The sequence below is a fragment of the Sorex araneus genome, chromosome 3 (assembly GCF_027595985.1).
Source record: "Sorex araneus isolate mSorAra2 chromosome 3, mSorAra2.pri, whole genome shotgun sequence".
In the NCBI taxonomy this organism is placed as follows: Eukaryota; Metazoa; Chordata; class Mammalia; order Eulipotyphla; family Soricidae; genus Sorex; species Sorex araneus.
Genome location: NC_073304.1, coordinates 35444628 through 35471756, shown reverse-complemented (window position 1 = coordinate 35471756; position 27129 = coordinate 35444628). Strand labels below are relative to the sequence as shown.

Below are 27129 nucleotides of genomic sequence, written 5' to 3'. Positions count from 1 at the left end.
GTCACTGCCCTGCTACCCTAGGTAGTCTCTTGTGCCCCTCTGAGGACTGCCTTCCCTCCTGGGCCCCAGGTAGCCCCCTGGTTTAGGACGGTCCCTATGGGGAAGGGCTAGAGGCAGGGACTGTGTGGCTGCCAGCTCACCTAGGCCTCTCCTGGGTCTCGATCTGCCGGATGATGCTCTCCATCCAGGAGAGGAGGTCGCGGACCATGCTAAAGAAGCGGAACTTGTCGGCCGTGTCCACCAGCTGCGTGCGACGCCCGGCGCAAGCATCCAGCAGTGCCTGCCATGCGGCCGACACCTCCTGCTCCTTGTTGTGGATGGCGTCAGCCTTCTCCCCCGCATACGCCGTCTGCAGCCGGGTGGCCACGTCCTGGAACTGCTGCACCTGTGGTCAGGCGGAACCAGAAGTTGTTCCCCAGATGGAGAGGTCTGGAGGGATCTTTCCCGCCTCCCTCTTCAGGGCCTCGCGGGACCTTGTCCCCAACCCTGAGGGGGCTGGAAGAGGAGGCACCCCCTTTTCAAGCCTCTGCGGATCCTAGGCAGGCCCTGGGGTGAGAAGCTCTGCCTGTGGATGCCTGGCAAGCATGGGAATAATGTGGAGTGGACACCCCTGCTAACCACTCTCCATGCTCTGGTCACTCTGAAGTGAGGAAACTGAGGTACAGGAGGCCGAGGGATCGGCTCCAGGTCACTGGCACTGGAATCATGCACCCGAGTCCCCAGCTGTCCACTCTTCGAGGTGGCAGCAGTGTCATTCCCGAAGCCCGGACACCTCTGCGCATCCCCCTATCTGAGCCCCCAGCTGACCCCTCTTCCGCTGGAGGAAAGCCTGGAGGAGGCACAGCTCCACCCAACCGGGGCCCACCTCACCTTGGAATCCAACCCTGAACCCCCAGGGGCTGGCTGCCCTGGGAGTCCCCACAGCTGGGCTGCGCACCCTCCCTCCTGTCATGAGGCTCTATGGAGTCCATAGATCTGAGAGGGGGTGGCGGGGAGCCGGGGATGGGCTGCGGGCCCAGGGAGAGGCTCAGAGGCTGTGGCTGCAGGCAGAGTCGGAGGACGGAATGGTGGGGTCTGGGTCTGGATCCTGGGCCCCCATTCCCCACATGCTCCTGGGCAGCCCTGACCCTCCATGCACTGCTTTCCTCTCCCACAACACACAGCTCAGGGTGGTACTGTGGCAGGAGCATGGCCTGGCCAACGGCGCCGTAACTCACACACAGCACATTGGAGGTTCTGTGTGGAGTCACTTCAGAGAAGCTTTGCTTAGGGCCACAGTCAGCCACACGCTGGGGCCACACGGTGTCTGGGATGGACCCAGCCCTCCCCACTCCCACCTGCTCAGCTCTCTCGGGAGCTGAAGGACGCCTAAAAGCTGCTGCTCCTTGCCCTCCTGTCCTGAGCCACTGCCTCAAAGGAGGAGGCACTGCCTGTGCCCCTTCTAGGGCTCTCCTTGAGGCGCCAGGAGGGGCTCTGAGCTCCTTTCTTGGCCGTGGGACCCGGGCAGGGAGGGGCAGTTACCTGCACGCCCAGCAGGTGGAGCTCCCGCTCGAAGGCCGTGTGCACCCGGTTGAAGGACTCTGCGGTGCTGGCGTCCAGCCCCACGTCCTCGGGCAGCTCGTGGTGCTTCTCCTCGATGAGGCCCAGGATCTCGGCGCCGGTGTAGAAGTAGCGGTGCAAGTCGTAGGAGGCGGCCAGCAGCTGCATGCGCGTGTCGATGAGCTCCAGCAGGTCGGCCCACATCTCGTTCAGCCCGTCCTTCCATTCCGCAATCGTGGCCGCCTCGCCGTGGCCCGCATCAATGAGCCGCTCTATGATGGCATTCACGTTGTCCACCCGCTCTTGCCCGATTGCGCCAGTCTCCCGGGCAAAGTCCCGGAACTTGTCCCGGAGCAGCTGGACACAGACAGGGTAGGGGTGGGGGGGTCAAGAATGCGGTTATGGGGGTTCACTGGTGTCATCACTACAGATGACTTACACTAACCCTGGGGGGCTGTGCTCTCACACTTTCCCTGGGGGCTGCCTGAACTCACACCTGAGTGCTCACAACTCTGTACAACACTTCACACCTGGCAGCGGTGTGTGTATGTGTGTGTGTGGGGACTGGGGTGTAAGGAGGGGTAGGGGTGGGGTGTGTACATGGTAGATGTGTGTGTACTGTGTATATGAGGTATGTATAGTGTGTATGTGTCCTGGGGGGCCTGTGGTATGAGTAGTTTGAGTGTGTGCTGTATGTATGTGAGGTGTATTTGGTGTGTGGTACGTGTATGAGTATGTATGTGTTATGTGTGGTTTGTGTAGTGTAAGGTATGAGTGTGCTGTGGGAGTGTGGTGTATGTGGTATGAATGTCTGTGTGGTATGAGTGTGTGGTGTGAATGTGAGTGACTTGTGGTGTGTATATGGTGTGAAATATATGTTTATGGAATGTATGGTGTGTGCATGGGGCAAATGTATGTGGTATGTGAGGGTTGCACATATGGTGTATATAAATGATATGTGCAATGTATGTGTAGTGTCGGTGATGTGAGTGTGTGTGTACGTGGGATGTGTGTAAGTATGTATGCAGTATGAGTGTGTTGAAACTGTGTAGTGTGAGTGTTAGTTATGTATGTGCTACATGTATATCATGTATGTGCTATGTGCTGTGTGGTATGAATGTGTGGTGTGTATGATTGTATGCATGCTATGTGTGGATAGTGTGTGATGTGGTTTTTATGGTGTGTATGGTATGAGTGTATGGTTTGAATCTTGTGTGTGTGTGTGTGTGTGATGTCTCTGACTACTGCACCCACGGATGGCAAAGAGCAGTTGGGTCAATACTCACGGTGACATGGTCAAAGTCTTGCCCCATTTCTGGGGACGAGGCCACCAGCTCCTTTTCCGCAATCCACTGCTCCAGGTCATCGGCCTCCCTCTTCAGCTGGAACAGGTGGTACATGTTCTCCAGCTTCCGCTTGCGCTCCTCTGCCATGTCCTTCAGCCCCGCGTACTGCTTGTCCACCTGCCCCTGAAGCCTGATGATCTGTTCCCTGGCACAGAACAAGATGGCCGTCAGTGCTGCCTGGAGAACCCAGAGGAGCTGCCCAGAGGAGTCGTCCCCCTCCAGCCTCCAGGCAGGAGCCGGGAAGGCAAAGGCAGAAAATGGGGGTGACTTGGGGGAGAGGAACCATCCCTTCAACCACAGTGCCTCGGAGGTGATGGCTGCATGTCCTTCCAGAGGTGGCACCCCTCACTCTGAGAGCAGAGAGACAAAGGGGAGCTTCATTATTCCTGCCGGGAGGCCGACGGGGCAGCAGCCATACTTAGTTTTTCAGGGCACGTGTGTGTGGGGCTGCTGAGGACCCACAGTGACAGGGGCCCTCAAGGCAGTTGGCGACAGGGCACACCTGGGAGCAGATGGGGTGTCTGACACAGTGGCACACAGATGCACAACTCACAGGTACATGGCCTTGGCATCTTTGTTCCTGTATAAGGATTTTGCTGAGACCCGGTGAGAGCCTGAACTAATTTCTGGGCCATTAGAGGAAAAGCAGAATCTGCCTCCAGCGTCCCTCAGCATGAGAGAAAGTCATCAAGGGGCCGGAGCTCACACCTCACCGAGAGGGTCATCCTGCTATTCCCCAGTCTCTGAAGCTGCTCACACACAAACTAGGCCCATGGCTGCTGGGCCCACACCTCCCCTTTCCCTGCTGGAGACAGAGGGCCACCAGCTGGAAACCCTTGACCCAAAGGTGCACACACCCCTCGGGGTGGCCTGCAGCCAGCAGGCTCCGGGCGCGGCCGGCCAGCTGCTTGATGCTCTTGCCGTATTCCTCCACCGCTCGCTGCTGCCGCAGGTGCCGCTTCAGCATCACGATGGCGCCCTCTTCGTCCTGCATGGATGGACAGACAGACAGACGGATGACAGCTGTGAGCACAGCTGGGTCTCAGACCCTCTGCCTCTGGGGCCCATGATGGGCAGGGGACACCCCCAAGAGAAACTGCACTTTCTCTTCTGCCCTTCTGTCCCCCTGTCCTCCCCACAGCCCCCAACTCTGCTATGAGATTCCCTCCCTCCTTCCCTTCCAGCCCAGATGCCACCTCCTGGGCCCAGGACATTTCTCTCTCATTTGAGAGATGCCCCCCTCCCCATATCTCATACTTCTTCAACTCACTCACAGCACAGAGAAGGTGAGGACCCCTTGAGTTAGGGTGACGCCTATACAGTAGTGGGGCACAGCTTTGGGCCTTGTATTTACTACAGGTGGGGTTCTCTCCAAGTGAGAACTCCAAGTGAGACATCCTGATCAGGAGCTGTCACCAAGATAGTGGCGGGGGTGGGGGGAATTTGGGTACTCCTGGAACCCCTCTCTTCCTGCCCTCATTCCTCATGCACATGCAAAGCCTGCTACTTACTGACTACCCCCAAACTCTTGTGAGTTGTGTTTTTTTTTTTCTTTTTGGTCTACACCTGGTGATGCTCAGTGTTACTCTTGACTCTGCACTCAAGAATTACTCCTGGCGGTGCTTGGGGGACCATATGGGATGCCAGGGATCCAACCTGGGTCAACCATGTGCAAGGCAAATGTCCTACTACTGTACTATCGCTCAACCCCTGTTCTCAAAGTCTTGTCCTGAGCCTGGGTACCTCTCCTGGCTCCCCGTCCCCAACCCACCTTGGGGGTCTCATCAGAGATGACATAGAGCTCCTGCTCGCTGATCCAGGCCTCGGCCTCGCCTGCATCCAGGTAGTACTGCTGGGCCTCGCTGGCGTCACGCAGGCGCTGCAGCCGCCCAGCTGCCGCCTCCCGCAGTGTGTCCCAGGAGTTTTGCAGGTGGCCCAGGCGCTCCTCGATGTCCTGGCAGTCAATCTCCGCTGCCTCCACCAGCTGTCGCCCCTTCTTCAGCACACCCTCTACCCGCGGTGCGTGGCCTTGGATCTCGTTTTGCAGCGTCTGTGTCCACCCAAGAGGAAGGGCTCAGGGGAAGGGCTCCCCACTAAAGGAGCATTCTGGGCCACACTCCCCACCTCTCTCCCATCCAGGGAAGAGTCAGTGGGGGTCATGACATGGCCAGGAGCACATGCAAGCTGGGCACAGGGCACGGATCATCCTTCCATCCTGATAATCGCTCAGAAACCAGCACTGACGCTGGACAAGAACTGAGTGTTGAAAGTAGGTAAAGGGATATACATGATAACCTGTCAGTTATCTGTATTGCAATCCATAATGCCCAAAAGGGGGTATGGAGGGAGGGAAGGAGAGAGAGAGAGACAGAGAGAGAGACAGAGAGAGAGACAGAGAGAGGAAAAGTGCCTGTCATAGAGGCAGGCTGGGGGGAGGGAAACTGGGGACACTGGTGCTGGGAAATGTACACTGGTGTAAGGATGGGTGATGGAACACTGTATGACTAAAACCTGATCATGAACAGCTTTGGAAGGGTCTAACTCACAGTGATTCAATAAAAAAAATCTATAAAACAAACAAAAAAAGAAAAAAGAAACCAGCACTGAGTGCCACCTCGGTGATTTAGCAGGGAGTAGGAGAGCGAGGATTTGGTCTCGGATCTCCTGTCCTCTGGGCCCCTGCTCATAAAGGATCCCTGTTTTCCCTATCCTCAGCACAGCCTGACGTGGAGCCACATGTGGAGGAGGGAGGAGAGGTTTCAAGCCTCGTGACATGTGTGTGCACAGTCTTCACTCCAAAGTGAGCAACCACTGTCGGTGGCACTGGATCAGTTTTGTGTTGCTTTGGTTTTCCCCATTTCTCTTCCTCCAATCTTTTGTGAGCTTTGCATTGTGCCCATTGTGGGTCCTTGGGCACCTAGTGGCACGCTCTTCACACTCTGGGGACTGGGCACATCTTCCTCTTTAGGGCACTGTGGGCCACGTTTGACTGTTAAAGGCCAGAGAAGGGGCTGCAATGGCCAGAGCACAGGGAAGGAGGGCAGAAGTGAGAAGATGCCAGCGCTTAGAGGTAGGCAGAGAATAGGACGGGCAGGACAGTGGCTCTTAATCCTAGTGGCACAGTGAATAATCTAGGACAAAGGACGGAGCGAGGGCGCCGACCCCATCGAGTCTATTTATGGTTGGAGTGTGACCTGAACATTTGTGTGGCCGAGTTCTCGGCAGCCTATATGTAACCAAGGTTGAAAAGAGCCCATGTGGCACTCAGCAGGGCTGGTTTTGGCTGCAATGGGAAGTCTTGGAGGGCAGAGAGATGGGGCTCTCAAAATGGGGGTTCAGAGCAGCAGCAGCTTGGAGGATCTCGGTTAAAGGTCTATTCTCTGGCTCTGCTCCCAGACTGGAGTCAGCACATGGGGGACCCTGGGCTGCCGTATTCTCACAAGCAGCCAGGGGGAGTCGATGCACAACCAACACTGAGTATCACTGCGGTGGCAGTTAGGAAACAGTCCTCCCCTGCTCAGTCCCCTTCCCTGGTTGATGAGGGAACCCCACCCGATCCTAGGACTGAACTGGTACTGCTGAAGCGCGCTCACAGGAACCTTTCAGGTCTGCCAGGCCTCTCCAGACAGGTGAGCCGAGCCCTTTTGAAAGCCAGATGGAGCCGAAAGCCTCATGGGTGCGTGAGCCAGAGGTGGCTCAGTTTCAAATGGAGGAAACAGTGGCCCTGTGTGGCCCCGTCACCTTCCTGCCTCCCTCCTCTAATGGGAGGTGACTGTGTTAACTGTGTCCCTGCCTCCACTTGCTTCTTTTCTAGCTCAGGGCCCTCTCCGGGGCTGCTGGAGCCTCTCTGACCAGGTCACATCACCTGGAAACGAAGGGCCTGAGAGAGTCTGGCTGGCCCCAGATGCTGCCCCGTCCCCCACCTGCACCTGGACTCCAGAGGAAGTGCCGCATATGCTCACCTTCAGGATTCTGCCCACGGTCACATAAATTCTGTCAAGTCTGTGTGACGAGACAGGGGCCGCTCAGACGGCTCAGGGTCCAAGGCTGGAGCGTTCTGGGCGGGGTTTGAGCCTCGCTAGCAACCTCTCACTTGTCCAGAGAAAGGCACCTCCCTCATCCCCTGGCCACCCAGCAGACCCAGTTCAGGCTGGAAGATGCTCAAAAAGGGGTGGGTGCGTGCATGAGTGAAGAGTCTCCTCAGGAAGGACAGGAAGCAGTGTGACATCCACCCAAGCAGCTCTTGAGCCTGGGGCTCCTGCACTCGCCTGTATCCTGATGGGATCCAAATATCCCCAAGCCCAGAGCACCTGGATCCTGCACCTCCCTGTGCTGACCCCAGAGTTCTCTGTCATCACCAAGGTTCTCTTTCTGCTCTGACACTCGGGGCACAGTCCAGGAATGCTGCAGCTACCAACAAGAATAGTAATCTGCTATCGCTGGCCTTCTGCAGGTCAGGACTGACTGCCCTTCCTGGGGGTACCGGGAGTGACAGTAGGGAGTGAGGGGTCCCCAGAGAAATGACTCACCTGGTTCTTCTTCATGAACAGCTGCACAGTTTGCAGGTTAGTGCCATAGTCGGCCGATTGCGCCAGAGGCAGCCTCTCTTCCACCCACAGCTGTAGAGACCAGAAGGCCGGAGACAGCCAGTGACAATCGTGTCTGTGCTATCTGGAGCAATCACCACGGGTGGGCACAATGCCACTTGCCCTGTTTCCCAGGTTCTACCCCACCCAGGTTTTCTCTTCCCTTTTTGATTTTTTTTCTTTTTGGGTCACACCCAGTGATGCTCAGGGGTCACTCCTGGCTCTGCACTCAGGAATTACCCCTGGCCATACTCAGGTGACCATATGGGATGCTGCGAATCGAACCCAGGTTCCCCTTTTTGAGATGGATGGTGACGTTCTGATATTTTGAATGACCATTCTGAAATACTCACTCCCGGTCACCCCCAGTATGGAAGTGGGGGTTATCATGGCAGGGTCTGCCCCAGGGTCCATGAGTGAAGTTCCATTTGAAACATCTTGTCTTTGTCTGGTTCACAGACTCCTCACCCACTCCATGGGAGACAGGGAGCAAGAGAACCAGATCTCAGCTGTCAAGAAGGGCCTCAGGCTGCAGACAGCTTTACTGTCCCCATGTGGCAGCTGCAGGCTCAGCTGCAGTGGGGAGTGGAGGGAGCTACAGCCTACGCACCGTCTCGTCCTCTAAATCCCGGCTGATCTGCAGCTTGGCTCTGGAAGATTCCAGCTGCTTCTTCCTCCTCCCCAGGGGCTCCAGAAGGTCCAGGAACCGCTTCTCAATGCCCAGGTCTTCATCTCCTGCCTCTTCTCCCAGAGCGGGCACCTGGGCAAACAGCTCCCCCAGCTCCTCCTTCCGCACGTTCACTTGGTCCTCCACACGCTGGGGTGGAAGGGGGCAGTGTTGGTCCCAGACTCAAACCCCAGGCAGCCCATCCATGCTCTTTAGCAGCTGATCCAACCCATCCTTCAAAGCCGCCTCTGTGCTGATCCACTCCCAGGAAGTCTCCAGGGGTGCCCTGTTCATTTGTCTCTGCCCTGAGAACCTCAACTGACGCTGGTCTCACCCATTGCCAAGGGGTAGGACCTGGGTGATGACCTCGGAACCATGTTTGCATGACTACAGCCGGCCCAGCTAATAGAAACAGGCACACTTACTTTCTTTCAGGTTTGCTCCCCAAGACTCTCTCTATGCCAGCACCCCCAGTCTATCACCCACTCACGTGCCTTCAGCTTAGCTAACATCCGGTTCACACTGGTTAAGTCCTTGCCAGGGTCATCTGAGCGCAGTTGCTCCTCCATGGCGGTGATCCACTTGTTGAGGTCGGCATGCGTCTGTGAGCGCAGGTCAGAGCTCCGGGCAGCCGAGAGCTGCTTGGCTTTCTCCTGCGTGGTGGCCTGAAGCTCCTCCCAGAGCCGGTGCAAGGCTTCTAGCCTCTGTGATACCAGGTCCGTGAACTGGGGCTTCTCCTCCATCAGCTGCTTTCCTTCCTGTGAGAGGCACGAGAGCCAGCCTGAGCCTGGGAGTCGTGGAGCAGCCCTGCCCAGGTGATGTGCTCAGAGTGATGGAGAGGAGGAGGTCTGCAAGGCCAAGACTCTGCCCTGATTGCAAGCCAGACTGAGCCTAGGCACCCCGAGAGGTATCTGCACGGAAGTGCCGCAGCGGGAGCTGAGTCTGGGACCATGCACTTGAGCCTGGGGACTTCCCACAGGGTCAGCTGAGACTGAGAGAAGGAAACAAGTGCAGGTGCAAGCAGCATAGACGCCCTCGCCCTGTGATTTCACCCTCTCCCGATCCTCTTCCTTTTCCTTCCCGAGTCTGCCTTCTCTGCTCTGCACCTGCATAAATGTCCCTTTGGTGGGGGTGGGGATGGTGGGGGGGCGCACTGTATAGTAAGACTTGGGCCGACGAATCAATTTTGCTACTAACAGTATTTTAGATGCCAAATGATTGCCAAGTCCTCTTCTAAGGGCTTTTATTAGCTTTTAAGTTTTTAATGCCCACTGCTCCATCAGACAGGTATTTATCTTCATTTTACGGATGGGAAAATAGGCACAGATAAGTTGGGGGAGTCATTACATAATTCCTTTGGGCTTGGGGCCTCCACTTTTTTAGCGGGGAGAAAACAACCCAGCGGTGCTCAGGGCTACTCCTGGCTCTGAGCTCGGGGATCATATGCAGAGCTAGGGATCGAACCTATGTCACCTGTGTGCAAGGCAAGCACACTATCTCTCCAGCCCTGGAACCTGCCCTCCTGACCCATACGGACACAGTGTGAGCCTGAGGTGACCCCTGCTCCTCCCTGGACAGCTAGAGCAGAGAGGGTCAACATCCCCACACCCCAACCCGCATCTGTCATTCTGACCCTGAGCCAGTGCTGTTCCCACCTGTGGGTGGGGTCAGGAATACCACCCCCTGGCATTCTGCCCACTGAGATGGTAAGGTCTGGGGGGATGCCCTGATCCCCTCCGCCCACCTCATGTATTATCCTGCTCCTAGTGAGAGTGAGCAAACCGAGAGACCCATGCAGCTGGCCCAAGCAGCTGCAGCCCTAATCTGGAGGTCCCCCATGTCCGAGACTCCCCCCGAATCAGGGGCCCCCAGAGGCAGCACCGATTCTGACCAAGGATGTCAGTATCTGGCGATTTTACCAGTGAGCTGAGAAACTCTTCTCCCTCCGAGATGCACCTTCCCCAGCAGCTTTCCCCAGTGGAGCCCCCTCAGGCCAGCAGTGCCCAGCAGCAGGCGCTTGACTTACCGCGTCGATGCTCTCCAACCAGCCCTGGTGGGACGCCAGCTCGGCCATGAAGGCCTGGTGCTTCAGCCACTTGTTGTGAAGGTTCCGCGCCTCGTCATAAGAGACATCCTGGGAGGTGAGCAACTTGTCGTTGATCCAGAGTGTGAGCTGTGGGTGGAAGCAGGTGCAATCAACCCTGTGTGTCCAAGCCCCTGGGCACCTCTGGCCACAGAAGCAGGTCAAGGAGGGGACATGCGAGAGAGCAGTCTCACCCTCTCACTTACAGACCCCCAAGTCCCAGCACAGGGCTATGAGCCAGCCTGGTTTCAAGGGCGAAACTCCAGCGTGTGTGCTGAGGGAGGCACAGGATTTTACTCTTGTGTCTTTCCAGCTTTCAAGTTGTTAGGAACTTCAAGGGTATTTACTGGATGGATAAAATACGTCCACCTGCCCCACCCTGGCCATCGCTAGAGAGATATTCATAAGCACAGAGGTCTCATAAAGGAGGAAGAAGTCGATCAGGAAAGAAGAAAAGAAGGACTGCAATGAGATGCCCCTATTTCAAAGCTGTCCTGACACCATGCCAAGCCTGACATGTGTCAGGAGCACAGATGAATAAAAACAAAAGTAGTTTGGGAAAACAGGAAAGGGACATGAGGGTGAGAGCAAGGAAGGTGTCAGGGAAAGTCCTGCTTCAGAGAGTGCCAGGATGGAGGGGTTCAAGGGTGCAGGGGAAAGGCACCCTGAGGGTGTCTGGGGCAGCTGGGCTCCAACCTGGAGGCTTGCTGAGAAAGCTCTCTCACCCCCGAGGGTTCTGACTTAGCCGAGTGGGGCCTAGGAGTCTGCACCTGAAGTGGGCCAGCACCGGCTCCACCATGCTCAGGGCCAGTGTGAAACAGAAATGCTCGAAAGTGAAGTTTTGTTATCTAATCACTTTTGATTCTAGAACTAAATGAACTGTTGTAGCTTTTTTATACATCAAAATAAATAAAAATTTAAAAAGTATCACTGTATCACTGTTTCACTCTCATCCTGTTGCTCATCGATTTGCTCGAGCAGGCACCAGTAACGTCTCCTTTGTGAGACTTGTTACTGTTTTTGGCATATCGAATATACCATGGGTAGCTTGCCAGGCTCTGCCGTGCAGGTGAGATACTCTCGGCAGCTTGCCAGGCTCTCCGAGAAGGGCAGAGGAACTGAACCTGTGTCGGCCGCATGCAAGACAAACGCCCTACCCGCTGTGCTATCGTTTCAGCTCTAAAAAGTGTAAATACACATATATATATATAAAGAAATATATATATTTATATTTATATAAATGTACTGGCCTCCACCCAGTACATTATATAATATATAATAAATATATTATATTTATATAAATATATTATATTTATATGTATGTCCATTTATATAAATGTACTGGCCTCCACCCAGTACAGGAGGCCACAGCAGAGCACTGAGCCAGACGTGGGGCCCCGCTCAGCTCAGGGCTCACAGACCCTCGAAAGGGCCCCCACAAGGGGCCTGGGGACTGTCAGCACCACAGTCCTTTCCTCAGACCACTCCTTAGGAAACGCTATCCAAAACTCTACAAATTGAAAGGTGATGCCTTAGATTTGGGGGAAAAGAAAAAGGAGGGAACTGGGGAACTGAAGATCGGAGAGAAAGACCCAGAGTGATCCGTGCATGCCCCACACCCCAGTGTTCTGGGAACCCCACCCTAGATGTACAGTGGCTGTGGAGCAGCCACGCCCCTCCTCCCTCACTCCTCCCTGGGCTGTCCTTACCTCCTGGCAGTTCTGCAGGAAGTTCTGCAGCTCCAGGTTGTCTCTCAGAAGAACTGAGGCCTCCTGGGCCTTCTCATCGTTTTTCATGTATCTGGAAGAGAAGCTGGAAATGCAGCCAGCCCTGGGCGGTGCCCGCCTCCCCACACAGCAGCCCTGGTTCCAGCCAGGGCATGGGGCGTACCTGTCCTCAATCAGCTGCACCTTCTCCTTGATCTTGTCCGCATAGAGATTGCCCTCAGCGACTAGCTTGTTTCCAGAGTCCACAGGACTCAAGACCTTGTCCCGGTTATTCTCCATGGACACTAAGAAGTCCTCAAACTTCCTGATCCCAGCCTCGGCAGCTTCCAGGGAGTCGGGGGGCTCCAAGTGAGCCAGAGTGTATTCCTGTCGAGGTAAGTTTCCATTCCAGAAATGAAGCCCAGCTAGGGTGGGGGGCACCATACACACATCCAGACTGTCTACAGGACAAACGGCGCCCCCTAGCGCTGTGCAAAAAAGAGGCGCATTGGAAATGGTGGTGGGAAGGTGCCCTGGTCGTGGGATTGGTGTTGGAATACTGAATGTAATAAATCATGAATGACTTTAATAAAAATAAATGAAAAAGAAAGAGGCTCCCCAGGTCTTGCCACCACCATTCTGAGGCGCCCCATAACAAGCATTCCTAAAGTCCTTACCCTGGGGGAAACCGAGGCACAGTTTGGGATGCAGAGAAAACTGTGCCCTCCTCACTAGTACCTGGACAGCACCCGAAAAAGCATCATTGGGTCCCGGAGCACACATACTCACCTGTGCTGGAGCCCTGAGGCCCTGCACCACCCCCAGCCCTGAATGCCTCCCCCTACCTGGTTGCTGAGGATGGCTTCTGCCTGCTTGGCATCTTTCTGGAACTCCTGGAAGCCGAGGCACTGGGCAAGGGAGTGGCCGCGGCTCTCCCACATTCGCTGCAGGGCATCCCAGCCAGTGTCCAGGCCCTCCAGCCGCTGACCCAAGAGCAGATACTCTGGGTCTGTCTGGCCGTGGATCACCTTCTCCCCAGAGGCCTTCACATTCTCGTAGCTCCCCTGATGCCCGTCAATCTCCTCCTTGATGGCCGCGTGCTGCTGTAGGAGCTGCTCGGCCTCGGGGAGAGACTCGGGCATGTCCTCAGAGGCCACGGCCTTCTGTGCCATGGACAGCCACCCCTGGAAGTCATCGAGATTCTGCAGGAAGGCCTGCAACTGGCTGGCTTCACCCAGTGACGCCTCCTGGCCACGCAAGGCTTGCTGCAGGCCCTGCCACAGCTCCTCCACATACGCCTGTCGCCGCCCAATGTCCTCCTTCAGCTCGGGGTGGGACTGCATTAGTCGCTGTGACTCCCGCTCCAGGGCACCCACGCGGGCCTGGATGGCGGCCACGTCGCGTTCCAGCCCTGACAACTTTCGCTGGATGGCAATGACACCCGCCAGGTCCCGGCCCAGGTCCTTTGTGGACTCCACCACCTTCGTCTTGTCCTCGATCCACTTGCTGGTCTCTTCACAGTCCACGCAGTAGTTGTGTACCCGGAGGGCCGAATCCACGGCCTCCCGCTGCTTGGACACCATGGTCTGGAACGCTTGCCACCTGCAAGGGCACAGACACACCTGTGCCCTTCACCCTTCCAGATCTCACAGCCAAGTCTCTCCCTGCAGACCCTGTGTTCCAGGAAATGGCCATCTATCCCACACGCCGGGGATACCGTCATTGATCACAGCCCATTTGCTGTTTTTTTTTTTGCGGGGGGGTAGGGGCACATCCAAGCTGTGTTCAGAGATCACTTCTGGCCCTGAAGTGATGATCTGGGGGGACCATATAAGGCTCTAGGGATGAAATACACATCAGCCACAGGCAAGGCAAGCACCTAATCCTCTGCACTATTGCCCTGGCCCCATAGACAACTGTATACCTGGCAGATAGATTAGGAGGTGCCCAATGAACCCTTCTATCACCAAGGGGTGGGCAGTAAAGAGAGTCTACTCTGAGTCAAGCACATGATATATCAGCTCTATGTAGGGGTAAATTTCAGGCAAACATCCAGTTTCCCTGGAGTTTTTAAATACTGGAAAGAATCAGAAATGCCAAAGAATGTGTCCAAAGTATCCAGAGCCTTAGAAAAAAATGATGCCTTGGTTCTAAGAGGAAAAAAGGGCTGGGTCCCTGGTCTGACGCTTTGTGAGAGAGTACCTGCCTCGCCTGGGTCGGGTCCTGGCTTCCTCCGTCCTGTCTCCTTCTGAATCACTGAGTGTGATCATATTGGCATTGCCACACAAACCCACTTTTCCCTTCCACTGTTATCTCCTGCAGGATGGAGGATGCTAGCCATGTAAGCCAGTACCAGCCTATGTAAGAGGTTCTGACTTGGTCCTGGAGTCCAAGTTATAGGGAAAATGAGTGCCAACTGAAATGCTTGGTGTAAGGTCATCATGTCCTGGGCATACACTAGCGCCCAGCACAGCACAACAGCCATGACACTGCAACAGCAACGAAGTGGAACAGTCTCCTGAAGAAGAGGATAGAAGGTGGGGGTTGGGGGGATCATTTGCAGAGTGCACAGAGAGGGGGACTCATTGGCGGAGCGCACACTCTTCCAGCGGGGGCTGCACTGATCCCAGGACATGTGGGGCACCATGGCAGGTGTGCCTCAGCCCCGGCCCAGGCTACCCTGTGCCTCCTCAGGCATGGCTAACCCACTCTCTGCCACTGAGAGACTTAAGTTCACAAGAGGAAGCTGACAGCTCATTGGCTGGTTGACCCCTCTTTCCTCAATACCCACAGCATTCTTTTAGCCTTTGAGAGAATACAGTCATGACAGACACGAGCATAGAGTCACTGCAGTATAAAGCAGTGGTTTGCAAATGCCATTGGGGTACAGAGACTGGGGCTGGATACAGGAGTGAGAGGTGGCAAATCAAGTCTGCATGTACAGCATGTCAGGCAGAAAGACTTGGGACCTGTGCGGAGCCACAGAAATTAGTGGCAAGTTCATGGAGGCCATTTCGACAATCTCTTAAGGTGGGTCTCGGTGCCCCCACCAAAGGATTCACTTAAGGATGGGCCCTGAGTCTCACTTGTTTTTGCTTCCTCTGCAGCTGGGGGTGGCGACGGAGGGCCAAAGGACAAAGCAGAGGACCTGGAGGAGTGCACCGTGGCTATTCCCAAGGTGGAAGAGCAGCAGTGGGAGGTGGGCAGGAAGGACAGAAAAGTAGAGAGAAGAACCTAAACCCAGTGATGACTCAGCTCCACTTTAGACCACAAAGTTCCTGAGCTTTGAGGATTCTGTTCCTGCACTCAGAGAAATGGTGCCGAGGCTGGGAAGTCAGGAGCTGAGGTTAGGCCCACAGCACTGTGAAATAACAGCGAGGCTCTCACGGGCTGGGAGATCCCCCAGCTCAACCTAAAGCCATTGGAGAGGCTTGACTATACCAATAGGCAAGAGATCCCTGGGGGTGTGGGGAAGGTGTTTCTAGGTCTTTTCCTGTCCTCCAGGCACAAAGGGAGGTCACAGAGGGAACAGGTTGAAATTTGGCAAAATCATCCACTTGCCAAACCCACTTTTCCCTCCCACTGTATCTCCTGCAGGATGGAGGATGCTGGCCATGTAAGCCAGTATCAGCCCATGTAAGAGGTTCTGACTTGGTCCTGGAGTCCAAGTTATAAGAAAAATGAGTGCCAACTGAAATGCTTGGTGTAACTGCGGTCATCACGCACTGAGCAAGTGTTTGAATAACTGATTTGTGCTTTGCTAATTAGAAGCGATTTCGGTCTTGCTCCTGTTCACTCATTTCTCATGCAACAATCATATGTTGTGTGTAGGCTTTGAGAAAGCTGCAATGAACAAAGCAAAGAGCTCACTCCTGTTTGAGTGGGCAAGGACTTATGTCTATGATCCGTCAAGTGGAGATAGATCAAGAAGGAATAAAGCATTGTAACAGAACAGCAGCAGAGGAGCCGGGGGAGAGATGGTGTACAATACTTTCAATGGGGTGGTGAGTGACATGTGAGCTGAAGCAGGAATAATGCAAGGGAGCAAGTCAAGTGGGTAGATGGCAAGAGAATACTCTAAACAGAAGGAAGCTCAGACAATAACGTGCTCGGTGTTGATAGCACCGAGGGCAGCATAGAAAGACAGAGTCTTCATTTGCTAACACCATAGCAGGAAAGGACTTTAGCACATAACAATGACACAAGATACAATGTGAAGCCCTAATCCAGTTCAAAAGTGGGAAAGAAAGTTTTTCATCTGGGACTGTTGGGGAGGAGCAACCCGTGGCTGGCCTGAAGGAGAGGTATGATTTGTGATTGGGACTATGAAGCTGGAGGACAGCGAGCACTGACAGAGGAGCAGCAGGCTGGAGCTGGGGCTGGTGGTGAGGTGTGGAATGACCGCTCCTTTGTTTTGGAGTCACACCTGAGGTGCTCCTGGTAACTCATGGCTTGGTGCTCCTGGCTTCCAGCTGTGTACAAGGAACCATGTGACACGGGGGATCAAACCTGGGCTTCCATCTTGCAGAGACTGCACTCAATCCACTGAGCTATCCCTCTGCCTTGAGAGTCGGACTTAGAGCCGGTTGTAGGGAGAGACGGCATAAGTGGTATTTTTACTTTACCCTTTTTCACTTTCACTTTACTCAGGAGCCCTGAGTTCAATCCACAGCAGCACATGGGCCCCTGAGCACCACCCAGTGTGGCTCAGGTGGGCCCACCCCCACCTTTTGGAGTGGTCCTGGTGGCCCTCAAGCACCACCAGCCTGAGCACTGCCTGATCCATGTCTGCCAGGAGTGGATGACAGTCCCTGGCACTGCTGGGTGTGGCCTTGTCAAGTTTTTAAATTGGGGGGAAAAAAGTATATGTAAAAAGTATCATGAAGAAGAAGCAGAATAAGTTCTGAACCAGCTAAAGGTCAGAACTAGATCAGAACTAGAATCAGTCTATCAGTATACCTATATGAAAAGAAGTGGTTATCCACTTACTACGAGATCATCCTTTCTGATGAAAATGGGATGCGGAGCCTGAGATCCAGGAGCGCACCCCCTGCCCAAATGTTTGTGCAGGGATGCAGGCTATCTGGGGTACCCGGTTAGGCTCAATGACTTCTCAGGCAGCTTTCGACTCTCTTCCCTTCAGGTATCACGTTCTCTCACCTGAGAAGGGCAAGTGCTCTGACCTGTCTCACTTGGGCTTGCTGAAAGGCGGGTCGGTGTAGAAAGAGCAACCGTCTGTCTTAACCACTGCTCAGGGAGGCAACAGAGGCAGAGCTGACTAGCTCTTCCCAGTGCCTGGGGCCCCCAGGGGGACAGCCATCTCCTGCTCAGCACAGGCCCCTCTCCGCAGACGGAGACAGGCCGCACCTCTGTTGGCTCCAAAGTATCCTGCACACCCTTGCCTCCTTGGAGTCCTCCATGGTGCCGGCCCTTTCCTTCCCTGCCTCCACCTCCCAGAAGGCCTCAGGCAGAGCCAGTGTCAGACCCCAGTGTGAGAAGTGGGGTGGGCTATGGGCAGGTGCCCAACACTCTGCCTTGCTGTGTGCAGGCCCAGGACCACGGTCAGGGATGCAGAGGTGCATGCTGTGTCCTGAGAGACCTCAGGGAGCTTGAGGACCATCACCCCTGTACTTAAAAGCAACCCCCTCTGCACAGCTGCCTCAGGGCTGCTTTTGGTTCCGGTCACAGAGCCCGTGTGAGGCTTCCAGCTCATTCTTCCATTCGGGCCAGCCTCGTTATGGATGCTGCATTTTGGCGCAGGCAGGAGATTTTATTTTTATGGATAGCACTTAAGAGCTCTCAGAAAGCAATTTTCCCTGCTGAAGAATGTAGAGGGAGATGTGCTGGGAGTCCCACATGGCCCGATTCTAATTACAGGCGCACTCAGAATGACCCCCCCCTCCGTGAATAGGATGCCCCCTTCCCAGGCACACACTGGAGCTCCTTCACCCAGGGCCAGTCGCCTTCCTTCTGGCTGCCAAGTGCCAGCGCCAGAGGGAGACTGAGGCTGGGAAAGATGGGAGCTTTGAAGGTACAAGCATGGCAGGAGTCCTCTGCTCCCTCTCACCCCACCCCCACCCCCACCAAGTGAGGTTCTGGGAAGATGCTCCCACCCCACCCTCCCCCTTGCCTACCTGGTATTCAGGTGGTCCTGGCACTTCTTGACTTCCCCACTGCGTGGATGACCACTCTCTACCAGGCTGTTGGCAGCCAGATTCACGCCGTCGATTTGAGCCATCAGGGTCTTCATCTCCTGGTCTAAGATGTCAAACCTGACAGGAAGGGAAAACGAGGGTTAGGGGGTAGCAGCAGGCACTTCTTGTCCAAGGCCACCCTGACCTAGAATGCTCTTGCTTTCTCTTTCTACCTCCCGAATTCACAGGACCTGATAAGTGGGGCATGGGGCAGGGAGGCTGACACTTCTCTTTTCTGTTTCATGGGTTCAATTTCATGGATTAATTTTTCTGAAACCAGTCTTAGGGCTGGTTATTTACATAGAGGCCACCAGCTCATTAGTGGGGCAGAAGGGGTAAAGAAAGGATGTGTGTGTGTGTGTGTGTGTGTGTGTGTGTGTGTGTGTGTGTATAAGCATGCATGTGTGTTACTACAATGAGGCACCTGCCAGGCCTCTGTGGGACCTGAATTTGACTACCTGACACCTTGATCTGAAGGATACCCTTCCCCCTGCCTCCCAATACACCTCATTCCTGGTCCTGTTGCCCCATTCATGGGCAGAGGCCGAGACCTGGGGGAGGATTCCGGGCTTTGAAAACCCCCATCTGGGAAAGTACCCAGGCTTCCCCTCCCTGGGGGGCTCTCCTCCACATCTCCTGGATCTGTGCCTGCTGAGGAAGCTGGTATGCCACACAGACGAAGTCGGGGTGTCCCACTGAGTTCTGCTGGGATCAGAGTCCTGTGTCTTGAGGGCCAGCCGCTCACAGTCTAGCCCAGGGGGCCCTGGGGGTTCTGTGGCCATGGGCGCTGTGGCAGAGCTGGTGGGTCCAGGTCCTGCTGCCCCTCCTCCCTCCTCCCACAGTCCTGCACTCCTTTCCTTTGTGCTCTGTGCTGGGGGTTTCATGTCAAATTCTTTGAGGTAGTTGGAGCTGATGAGCAGCTGAGTACCTGAACTCGGAAGGCCAGGACTAGGGGACTCAGCGTCATGGTCACATTCAAGCCCGTGACTCCTGAGGCCTGACCTCTGTGTGAGAGGGCAGCGTGTGGCCATGCAGCATGGTCCCTGTGACTGAGAGGGCCAAGACTGTGGGAGTGGGTGGCCTGGAAAGTTTGGGCGGGGGTAGCAAGTGGCCTGGAGAGTTGCGGGGGGCCATGAGTGACCCTGAATCGGGTGAGGGGAGTTCTTGGATGACTCAGAGAGTTGTAGGTGGGAAGCTGATGATCCGAGAACTGGGGGGGGACAGGAGGTGACTCAGAGATTTGGGGGTGTCGGTGTAACCCAGACAGCCAGAGGGAGCTATGGGTGACCCAGAGAGTTACAGGAGTGCCTGGTGCAGGGAGCTGCTCTCACCTGTGCTGCACCACTTCCAGGTCCTCCAGCGTGTCCGGGATTTCCATCTGTTCCAGCCACTTCTCCTTCTCGCCCATCCACAGCTCACAGGCGTCCGTCTCTCCGAACACTGTGTATAGGTCCAGCGCGTCCTGCAGCCTCTGCCGGCGCAGGTCTGCCTGAGCTACCACCTGCTGGTAGAGCTCCCGGAGGGCTTGCAGCCGGCTGGTCACATCTGGAGAATCCCGAAATTCTTGAGGGAAACCCTGGGCCTGTTGTTCTAGATGTTCCATCACCCCTCGGCTCTCCTCCAGCTCCTCCAGGAAGTCCTTGTGCTTCTTCCCCAGGGCCCGCGTGGCACCTTCATCCTGCCCCACATCTTCCCCGGACAGCAGCTTGTGGGCATCCTGGAGCCAGGCCTTCAGGTCATCTGCGTCGCCCTGGAACTGGAAAAAGTTCTCCGCATCCTGGAGGTTCTTCTTTCGAAAGGCGGCCAGCTCCTTCAGCTGGTCCCACTGGGCGGCCACCTCCTTGATTCGGGCCTCGATCTGTGGGTGCCCAAACTGCTTGCGTGTCACCATAGCCTCAGCCTCCTGGAAGATGTGCTCCAGGTGGGTGTCAAGCCCCCGGAGCTCATCCTCAAAGGCCTTGTGCTTGCGCTGCAGGATGAGCACGCTGGTCAGGTCCTTGCCGTAATCCAGAGAGGAGTAGATCTGTTCTTTCTCCTTGATCCAGCTCTCAGCCTCGTCCATCTCCCAGAAGAACTTCCAGAGCCGCTTGGACTGCTCCAGCTGGGCCTTGCGCCCTGCCGCCATGTTGCTCAACTCCTCAAAGCACTGTTCTAGGTGACTGACCCGGTCCTGGATCACCTGGGGGTCACAAGGCTGGTACCCTGTGAGATGGGAGGAAGGAAGAGCAAGGGATAAGAAAGTGCTTCTGAATAGCTGCAGGCTCGATGCTTGGGATCTAGAACTTGTCATCTCAGGGGGGCTCTGGCAAGGGGTCCCAGGCATTCTATGGGCAGGGGAAGTTCTTCAGGATGAGTTACCACTAAAATTTCAGGAATTGGGGGACTGAAAAGTTGGGTTAGCACTCAGTTGAAAGCACATTATTTTTCAGAGTCCTGGTCACCAATTTTGAGATGATGCTACAAGGAGTGTCCGGCTTAAGATCTGAAGTCAGACACCCACATGGGTCTAGCAGGGCTGTTACTGGAACTGACTGAATGAGTGATGCCTCACTGAGGCATAGAAACACTCTCTGATGGCAGAAGCAAAGCAGCTACCCAGGCTTCACTCTCCCTCAAGCTCCTTTCCCACACCAGTGGTGAGTGGGGCAGAATTCTAAAGCTAGGAGGTTTCTCCAGGCTGGGGTGCTGCAGTACTTGCCCGAGGATGGGGCACTGCTTCAGAGCTGGACGCAGAGGCGCCTGTGGCCTCACCTTTGCCCTCGGTGAACTGCGCAGTGGCTGCAGTGATGGCTTTCACCTTGTCCCCTTGGATGGCGATGTCAGCCTCCATCAGCTTGTGCTTCTGCAGCAAGTCCTCGACCTCCAGCAAGTGCTTCCCGAATTCAGCAGATACAAGGTGACCCTGACACAGAGGACAGATGGGGTAGAGAGATTGAGGAGACCCCTCTTTCTGGGAGTGGGAGTGGGGGTACACTTGGCAGCTGGGAAGAACTTCTGCCAGGCAAGCAGAAGCTCACCACAGGAGTTCCACAGTCCTGCAATGGGGCATGTTATAGAGCATAAGCACCACACTCAACGGGCTGCATGAACCCAGGCCTGGGCCCTGGGATTGGCACTTTGAGAAAGCTCCACGACCCACCTGCAGTGCCAGTCTGCAGTGCTTTTTCAGATAGAGAGAAGACATAGACTTTGTTTTTTGCTCAGAGGCTACTCCTGGTGCTCAAGGGCCCGGGGGTTGGACCCTGGTCTCCTGCATGAAAACCTGTGCTATGACCCTTTGCACTATCTCTCCAGCTTCCCTGAGATTCAGATTTTTTGGTCACCCCTGCTCTGGGAAGGCTGGGCTCTAAGCAGAGTTCAAATCATGGTTCTGCAGTGCCTGGTTCTCCAGCCTTCTGATTAACAGCCATCGCTTCTAGTCCCTGTGGAGGGGCACTGATGCCACTGTGAATGCAGGGCCCTTGCTGAGACCTGGGCTGGACCCACCTTGATCTCGTCCATCCAGTCGATGCTGTGCAGCATGTCCTGAAAAAGCTTCTGTAGCGCCAGAGTTGTCTCGAGTCTCTGGCGCCGGGCCCTCAGCAGCTCCTGCAGGTAATTCCACAGGCGCAAGATGTTGTCCTTGCGGGCCGTGATGCGCTTCTGGTCGTGGTAATTCTCCTTCTCCAGCTCCTGGGCCAGGTCCTCCAGGGCCCTCACCCGCTCCTCATAGGCCGCAGTGTCTGTCTCGATGGCCTCGTGCTTCTTCTTGGCAGCCTCCACGGCTGCCAGGTCGTACCCGAAGTTGTCCTGTTCCAAGGGGAGAGAGAAATGCAGCTCAGCCAGACTGCCCTGGACTGGACCTCCAAGGCAAGAGGAAGGATGGGAAGATGGGACCACTTCTTCCTGGGAGACTCAGTTCTGCTGTCCCTCTCAGCCTCTCGTAGCCACACCTTGTTCCAGAGGCCAAATGTCTCACAGGAACCTTTAACAGCAGTTGCCGGTTTCAATGACTGTGCTACACCCAGGGGTGAGGCTAAAGGACAGCACAAACACTGCCCTTTAATGGCCCACTGGCAGTCAAGGCCCTGCCCAATGGTGGCAGGATGGGGCACACTGGAGTTCCACAATGAGTCTCAGTGGCTGCTGCCAGACACAGGCTGACCCTCTTAATGTACCCATAATATCCCCTTTCCCCTTTCTGGAGGAGCTGAATTAGATTCTAAGATGCAGTTGGGGAGCAGAACATGCTCTCGAGAAGAATGAGTCCCGGTTAGGTTTTAGTGAGGGAAGCAAGTCACGGGACTGGAGGTCAGAGCACACGAGGGCACAGTCTCCGGGAGTCCCACCCTCCGCTCACGGGGCTGCCTCTGAGACCCACAGACTCCCATAGGATCACTTGGGATCATTTAGGTATTGTGAAACTCTTTCCTAAGAATGGGACTAAACACATCCTAATTTGTTCTTGCTCAGATGCATTTTTGTTTTGGTTACTTTACTTCTCCTTGCCAGAGACCTCCATGGGTTTCAACCTTAACACACCTGTGACAGTTTATAACCATAATTCTGGATCTGTGGTTTTCAATCTTATTACGCCCGAGGACCAGCATTGGTGGGGTGGCAGCGGTTGAAAATCACAGATATGGACACTCTATGGCTAGGAGGAGATTTTTGGCAGACCACCAGGAAGTGTTCAGGGACCAGGATGGTCCACAGACCCTAGGCTGTAAAACAGGACCCCAGACCACAGGACAGGCAGGATCCAATCAGCCCTTGCAGGACACTGGGGATTAAATTCAAAGCTTCAAGCTTATCCTGGGCACTTCCTAAGACACCGAAGCATCTGAAGGGCCTCTCTAATGATAACCTTAATCTTAACCCACCTGCTGGGGCAGTGTCCCCTCCTGCCACCCCGCCGTGCCACCTGTTACCTGGGCCACGAGGCGCTGGTTTTCATTAAGCCACGTCTCTCTCATCGCTGCCTTTCTGTCAAAACGCCGCGCCAACTGCTCCAGCTTCTCCTGTCGAATGAGCTCATTTCTCAGGGCCAGCTCTCGCCGATATTCTGCTTCTTCCAGGCTTTCCCAGGCCTGCGTGAGGGACATGGAGAACTCTTGGGGCACAAGAGAAACCCTGAGAATTGTGTGTATAGGGGGTGATCCCATCACTATGTTCGAGCACTGAGTGATTTCCAGAATCTGAGCCTTGCATCCCCAGGAGGTGGTAGCAGAAGAAAGCTCCTAGCCTTTGACTTTCATGTCTGAGTCAATCAAAGATTCAGGGAGCACCATCATAATGTCCCAGCAGAGATTTGGGGACCACCAGCACAACTCCCCAATGCTCTGAAGCTTGCTTCTGACTGTGGACTATGGGCCCCATATCATGTTATTTTCCTGAGCAGCAGTAAATTATTCTATTTTTTGCATCTTGGTTACTGGGTCATATTGACAGTGCTCAGAGGCTACTCCCAGTTCTGTGCTCAGGGGCTGCTTCGAGCAGTGCTTACGGGTCTATGTGGTACCCTGGCTTCCTGCATGCAGAGCATGTGTTCATCTTGTTGAGCTCTTTTGATCTCTACTCAGTAAATAATTCTGCATTCTTTTCTTTGGTTTTTGGGCCATACTGGGCAGTGCTCAGGGTTTATTCTTGACTCTGTTGTCAGGGATCACACCTGTGTTCTCAGGGGACCATATGAGGTACCAGGGATAGAACCCTGGTCAGTCATGTGCAAGGCAAGTGTTCTAACCATTGTACTATCTCTCTGGCCCCTGCTCAGTAAATTCTTACTGACTAAATGGCCACCTCTATTCTACTAGATCTAGATGGTGGTATGCCTACAACCTTCTAAAACATCATAAATCAGTGTTTTTCAGCCTTTCTCCCAACCACGGTCTCCTTCTTATTTCCTCTCTGTGTCCCCCTTGTCCTATAATTTCCCCCCCTAGTTTCGTGCTATGGCATACTCTGGGTTCCCAGTTGAAAAATGCTGCCATTAAGTTCTATTCCTCCTGCTACAAGTGATTAATATTCTACACGCAAAGAACTGCAATCCTCTGTAGCTAGCTGGCGATCAACTGGCTCTGAAAAGTGAACTCTGAGAGTCTGAACGGGGTTAGAAATGATGGAGGGTGGATGGAATTTGCCTTTTCAGAAGTAGGTTCAGAGGGGACCCGTGAATGGCCAGCAGGTGTCACTAACAACACCACATATGTGCCCTGGATTAGGCCTGTGGAGGGGCACTCCTATGCCCTAACTAGCCACCACAGTGGCCGCAGGAGACAGGAAGGTGCTGTACCCTGTTGATGTCAGACACGAGCTTTCCGTCATGGGGTGTGTACACTTTCTGATTGTTGGCTCTCATGCGGGACTGGATGGTAAACAGTAGAACTTCCAGATTCCCCTTCTCCTGAAACCTGCCAGGAACACAGACATAGGGAGATTAGTTTCCAGACGCCCAGAGCCCAACTTTGAAATCAACGGAGTCCTGGCATCTCGGAGTTTGTGGAGCAAAGCTTCTGTTCCTTACAACCAAATACAAAGTAATGAGGATCTCTCCTTAGTTTACTAAGGCCAGCGGGCTCGCTTACCTGCTCCAACAGCTGCTGTCCTTCCCAGCCGAGACTAGCAGGGCTGGACTTTGCAGAACAAATCAACACGGCTTTGCTTATGTATTATTTGCTGACACAGAGGGAAGATTGATTATGCTGGTAATTTCTGGAGATAGCAAGTTTTTCTAATCAATGTGAAGAATTGCTTCCTTGCTCTATAAGTCATGGTAAATGTAAATCAGCAAAGCACCTCGCCTGCCTGTCGGGGCTCTGCTCTGACCCAGGGTGCATGTGCACATACATTTACAAAACCTCAGGTTCCTCAACCCATTTTCTGAGTGAGTCTTTGGAAGGAAGGCCTTGGCATTCTAGAAGCAGCAGCATCTGTATAAGAGCATCTGTATACAGCAGCATCTGTATAAGTGGCCTTGGAGTAAGTAAGCAGCACCTGTATAAGTGGCCTTGGAGTGTCTTTCACCCGAGGCTCAAGGATTGGCACCACAGACAAACATAAAAGGCTGGGTGCTCCTGAACAGGGAGAAAGGCAGGGCCCCAGAGGGTCTTAGATGGAGGCATGAAAATGACTCAGCCACAGGATGGATGGTTGAACCCTGGGTTCAAACTCCAAGTCACTTGGTATTTGCACATCAACAAATACCCAAGTGTCTTCCCACTGCTTGCAACCTCCACGTGTGCAGGGGCTGCAGACCGACTGTCAGCAACTTGCCCACCTTTAGGCCCATCGTATATCTAACTGCCCGGGGAGTGTTCAGCTTGCGCTGGGGCCTCTGACACCATCCACATAGCCAAGAGTCTGCAGCCCCATGGAGAGCTTGGCAGAGTGACAGAGAATCTCCCCTGTCCTGAATTTAGGGCTTTAAAAGTGGGTTAGGGTCAGATCAGGAGCCAGGTGCCCGTTTATAGTACTCTCTAGACTCAGTGTGTCTGTTTAAGAGTCACGAACAATGTGTGTCAGAGAGAAAGGTGGGCACCAGGCAGTAAAGGGCACCACCACCGAGACAGAAATTGTCCCTCAGGCCAGGTGGACCACCTTGTGCATGTGTGCCCAGGTGTGCCCAGCAGGCAGGTAAGGTGCTCTGCAAGTGATCAGTGGCAGACAAGGGAGAAGGAGGATGTACTTGATGACCAACCAGGTCCTGTACAGAGCTTCGGCCTGAGCATTCAGAGGTCACACATTGTGTGGGAGAACTTACTTCACAGCACAGTTTTTTTTTTTTTTTTTTTTTTTAAAGAAGAACCCTCAGAGATCTGGGAAAGTACTTTCTGGTGAGGGGTTTGAGATTACCCAGCAGTGCCCATATGGTCACTGTCAGCCTTGACAGTTTGGGAGCAGGGAGTCAAGGTGGGGACAAAAGTAAGGATAGATGAGAAGCCTTTAACCCCTAGCATAGATGCAGTGTCTCTCTCTCTCTCTCTCTCTCTCTCTCTCTCTCTCTCTCACACACACACACACACACACACACACACACACACACATACACACACACACACTTCATATGGTCCAGGGCTTGACTGCCTTCTGGAAACGAGTTTCCCAGCCCCCGGCCACCTCCTGCCCCCAAACCTGCCCCATCTCCGCCCACCAGCACCAGTGTGGTGCTTACTTGGGCGGCTTCTCCACGGTGCGGTAGGTGCTGAAGGCCTGCAGCTGCTGCTGGACGCCTGCCAGCGAGTTGGCAAACTTGCGGCTGTTCAGGACGCTGATGGTCTGCTCGATCCACGTGAGCAGGTCGGAGGCCAGCCCGCTGTACTTCTCGATCATCTTCTCCGTCTCGATGGCGTGGTCAATCACCTAGTAAACCTCACACCAGTTATTCGCTGCGGGTGGGCCACCTGGCCGATGGCTATCCAAGGGGAGCACGGAAAGGGTGCCTTGGGTGGGGTCCCGCTCCTCTCACCCCTGCCATGGTCTGATTCGCTGTGGCAAAGGAATGGTCTGGTCCCCAATCCTCTAAAACAATGCTTCCAAAAGTGAGTAATAACAGCCCCAGGATGGGCACCAAAACTCATCATAGACTTGGCAGTAGCCTGGGGTACAACTGAAGGGCACTTTTCTGCTTACAGACTTAAAGAAGGTAGATTTCCCGGGGGGGGGGAGGGAGACCTTAAGTGAGTTGTTATTATTATTATTTTCTGAAAGGGGGCAGTAGGCCAAATAAGTTTGGGAAGCTCTGCTGTAAAAGAGGAGGTGTGCTATGTCAGCTCCCCTGAGGAGATGTCTTTTAGGCACTGAGGGCTCCTGGGCTCTCTCTTAACTGAGCAGCAGACTCACAGAGAGAAACGAGCAGTGGACCCCACCCTGGAGGAGTGCAAGACCCTACAGGGTAGAGGAACTTGGCCCAAGGGGCTGTCCAGGTGGGGTGGGTTTGTGGCACACTGTGAGAGAGTCCTGAAACCCCAAAAAACTAACTGAATTAAGCCTGTCTGCTTCCTCCAGGTCCTTCCTGAAACCTGCGGCCA

At 54.5% G+C, this 27129-nt stretch overlaps 1 protein-coding gene across 1 annotated transcript in view; it reads right to left on the bottom strand.

Annotated features, from left to right (window-relative positions):
- The window catches only part of SPTB (spectrin beta, erythrocytic), a 138963-nt gene that overhangs the window by 20953 nt on the left and 90881 nt on the right, over positions 1–27129 (bottom strand). The window contains exons 9-27 of the mRNA XM_055133928.1: positions 26274–26461; positions 24396–24513; positions 23032–23190; positions 21608–21910; positions 20873–21023; positions 19453–20323; positions 18062–18199; positions 12773–13529; positions 12112–12314; positions 11931–12021; positions 10165–10311; positions 8633–8896; positions 8082–8288; positions 7415–7504; positions 4657–4935; positions 3743–3873; positions 2826–3030; positions 1522–1896; positions 141–385 (exon numbers count right to left, since the gene is read on the bottom strand). Of these exons, the coding sequence (XP_054989903.1) occupies positions 141–385; positions 1522–1896; positions 2826–3030; positions 3743–3873; positions 4657–4935; positions 7415–7504; positions 8082–8288; positions 8633–8896; positions 10165–10311; positions 11931–12021; positions 12112–12314; positions 12773–13529; positions 18062–18199; positions 19453–20323; positions 20873–21023; positions 21608–21910; positions 23032–23190; positions 24396–24513; positions 26274–26461 (4922 nt within the window). The remainder of the gene's footprint in view (positions 1–140; positions 386–1521; positions 1897–2825; positions 3031–3742; positions 3874–4656; positions 4936–7414; positions 7505–8081; positions 8289–8632; positions 8897–10164; positions 10312–11930; positions 12022–12111; positions 12315–12772; positions 13530–18061; positions 18200–19452; positions 20324–20872; positions 21024–21607; positions 21911–23031; positions 23191–24395; positions 24514–26273; positions 26462–27129) is intronic.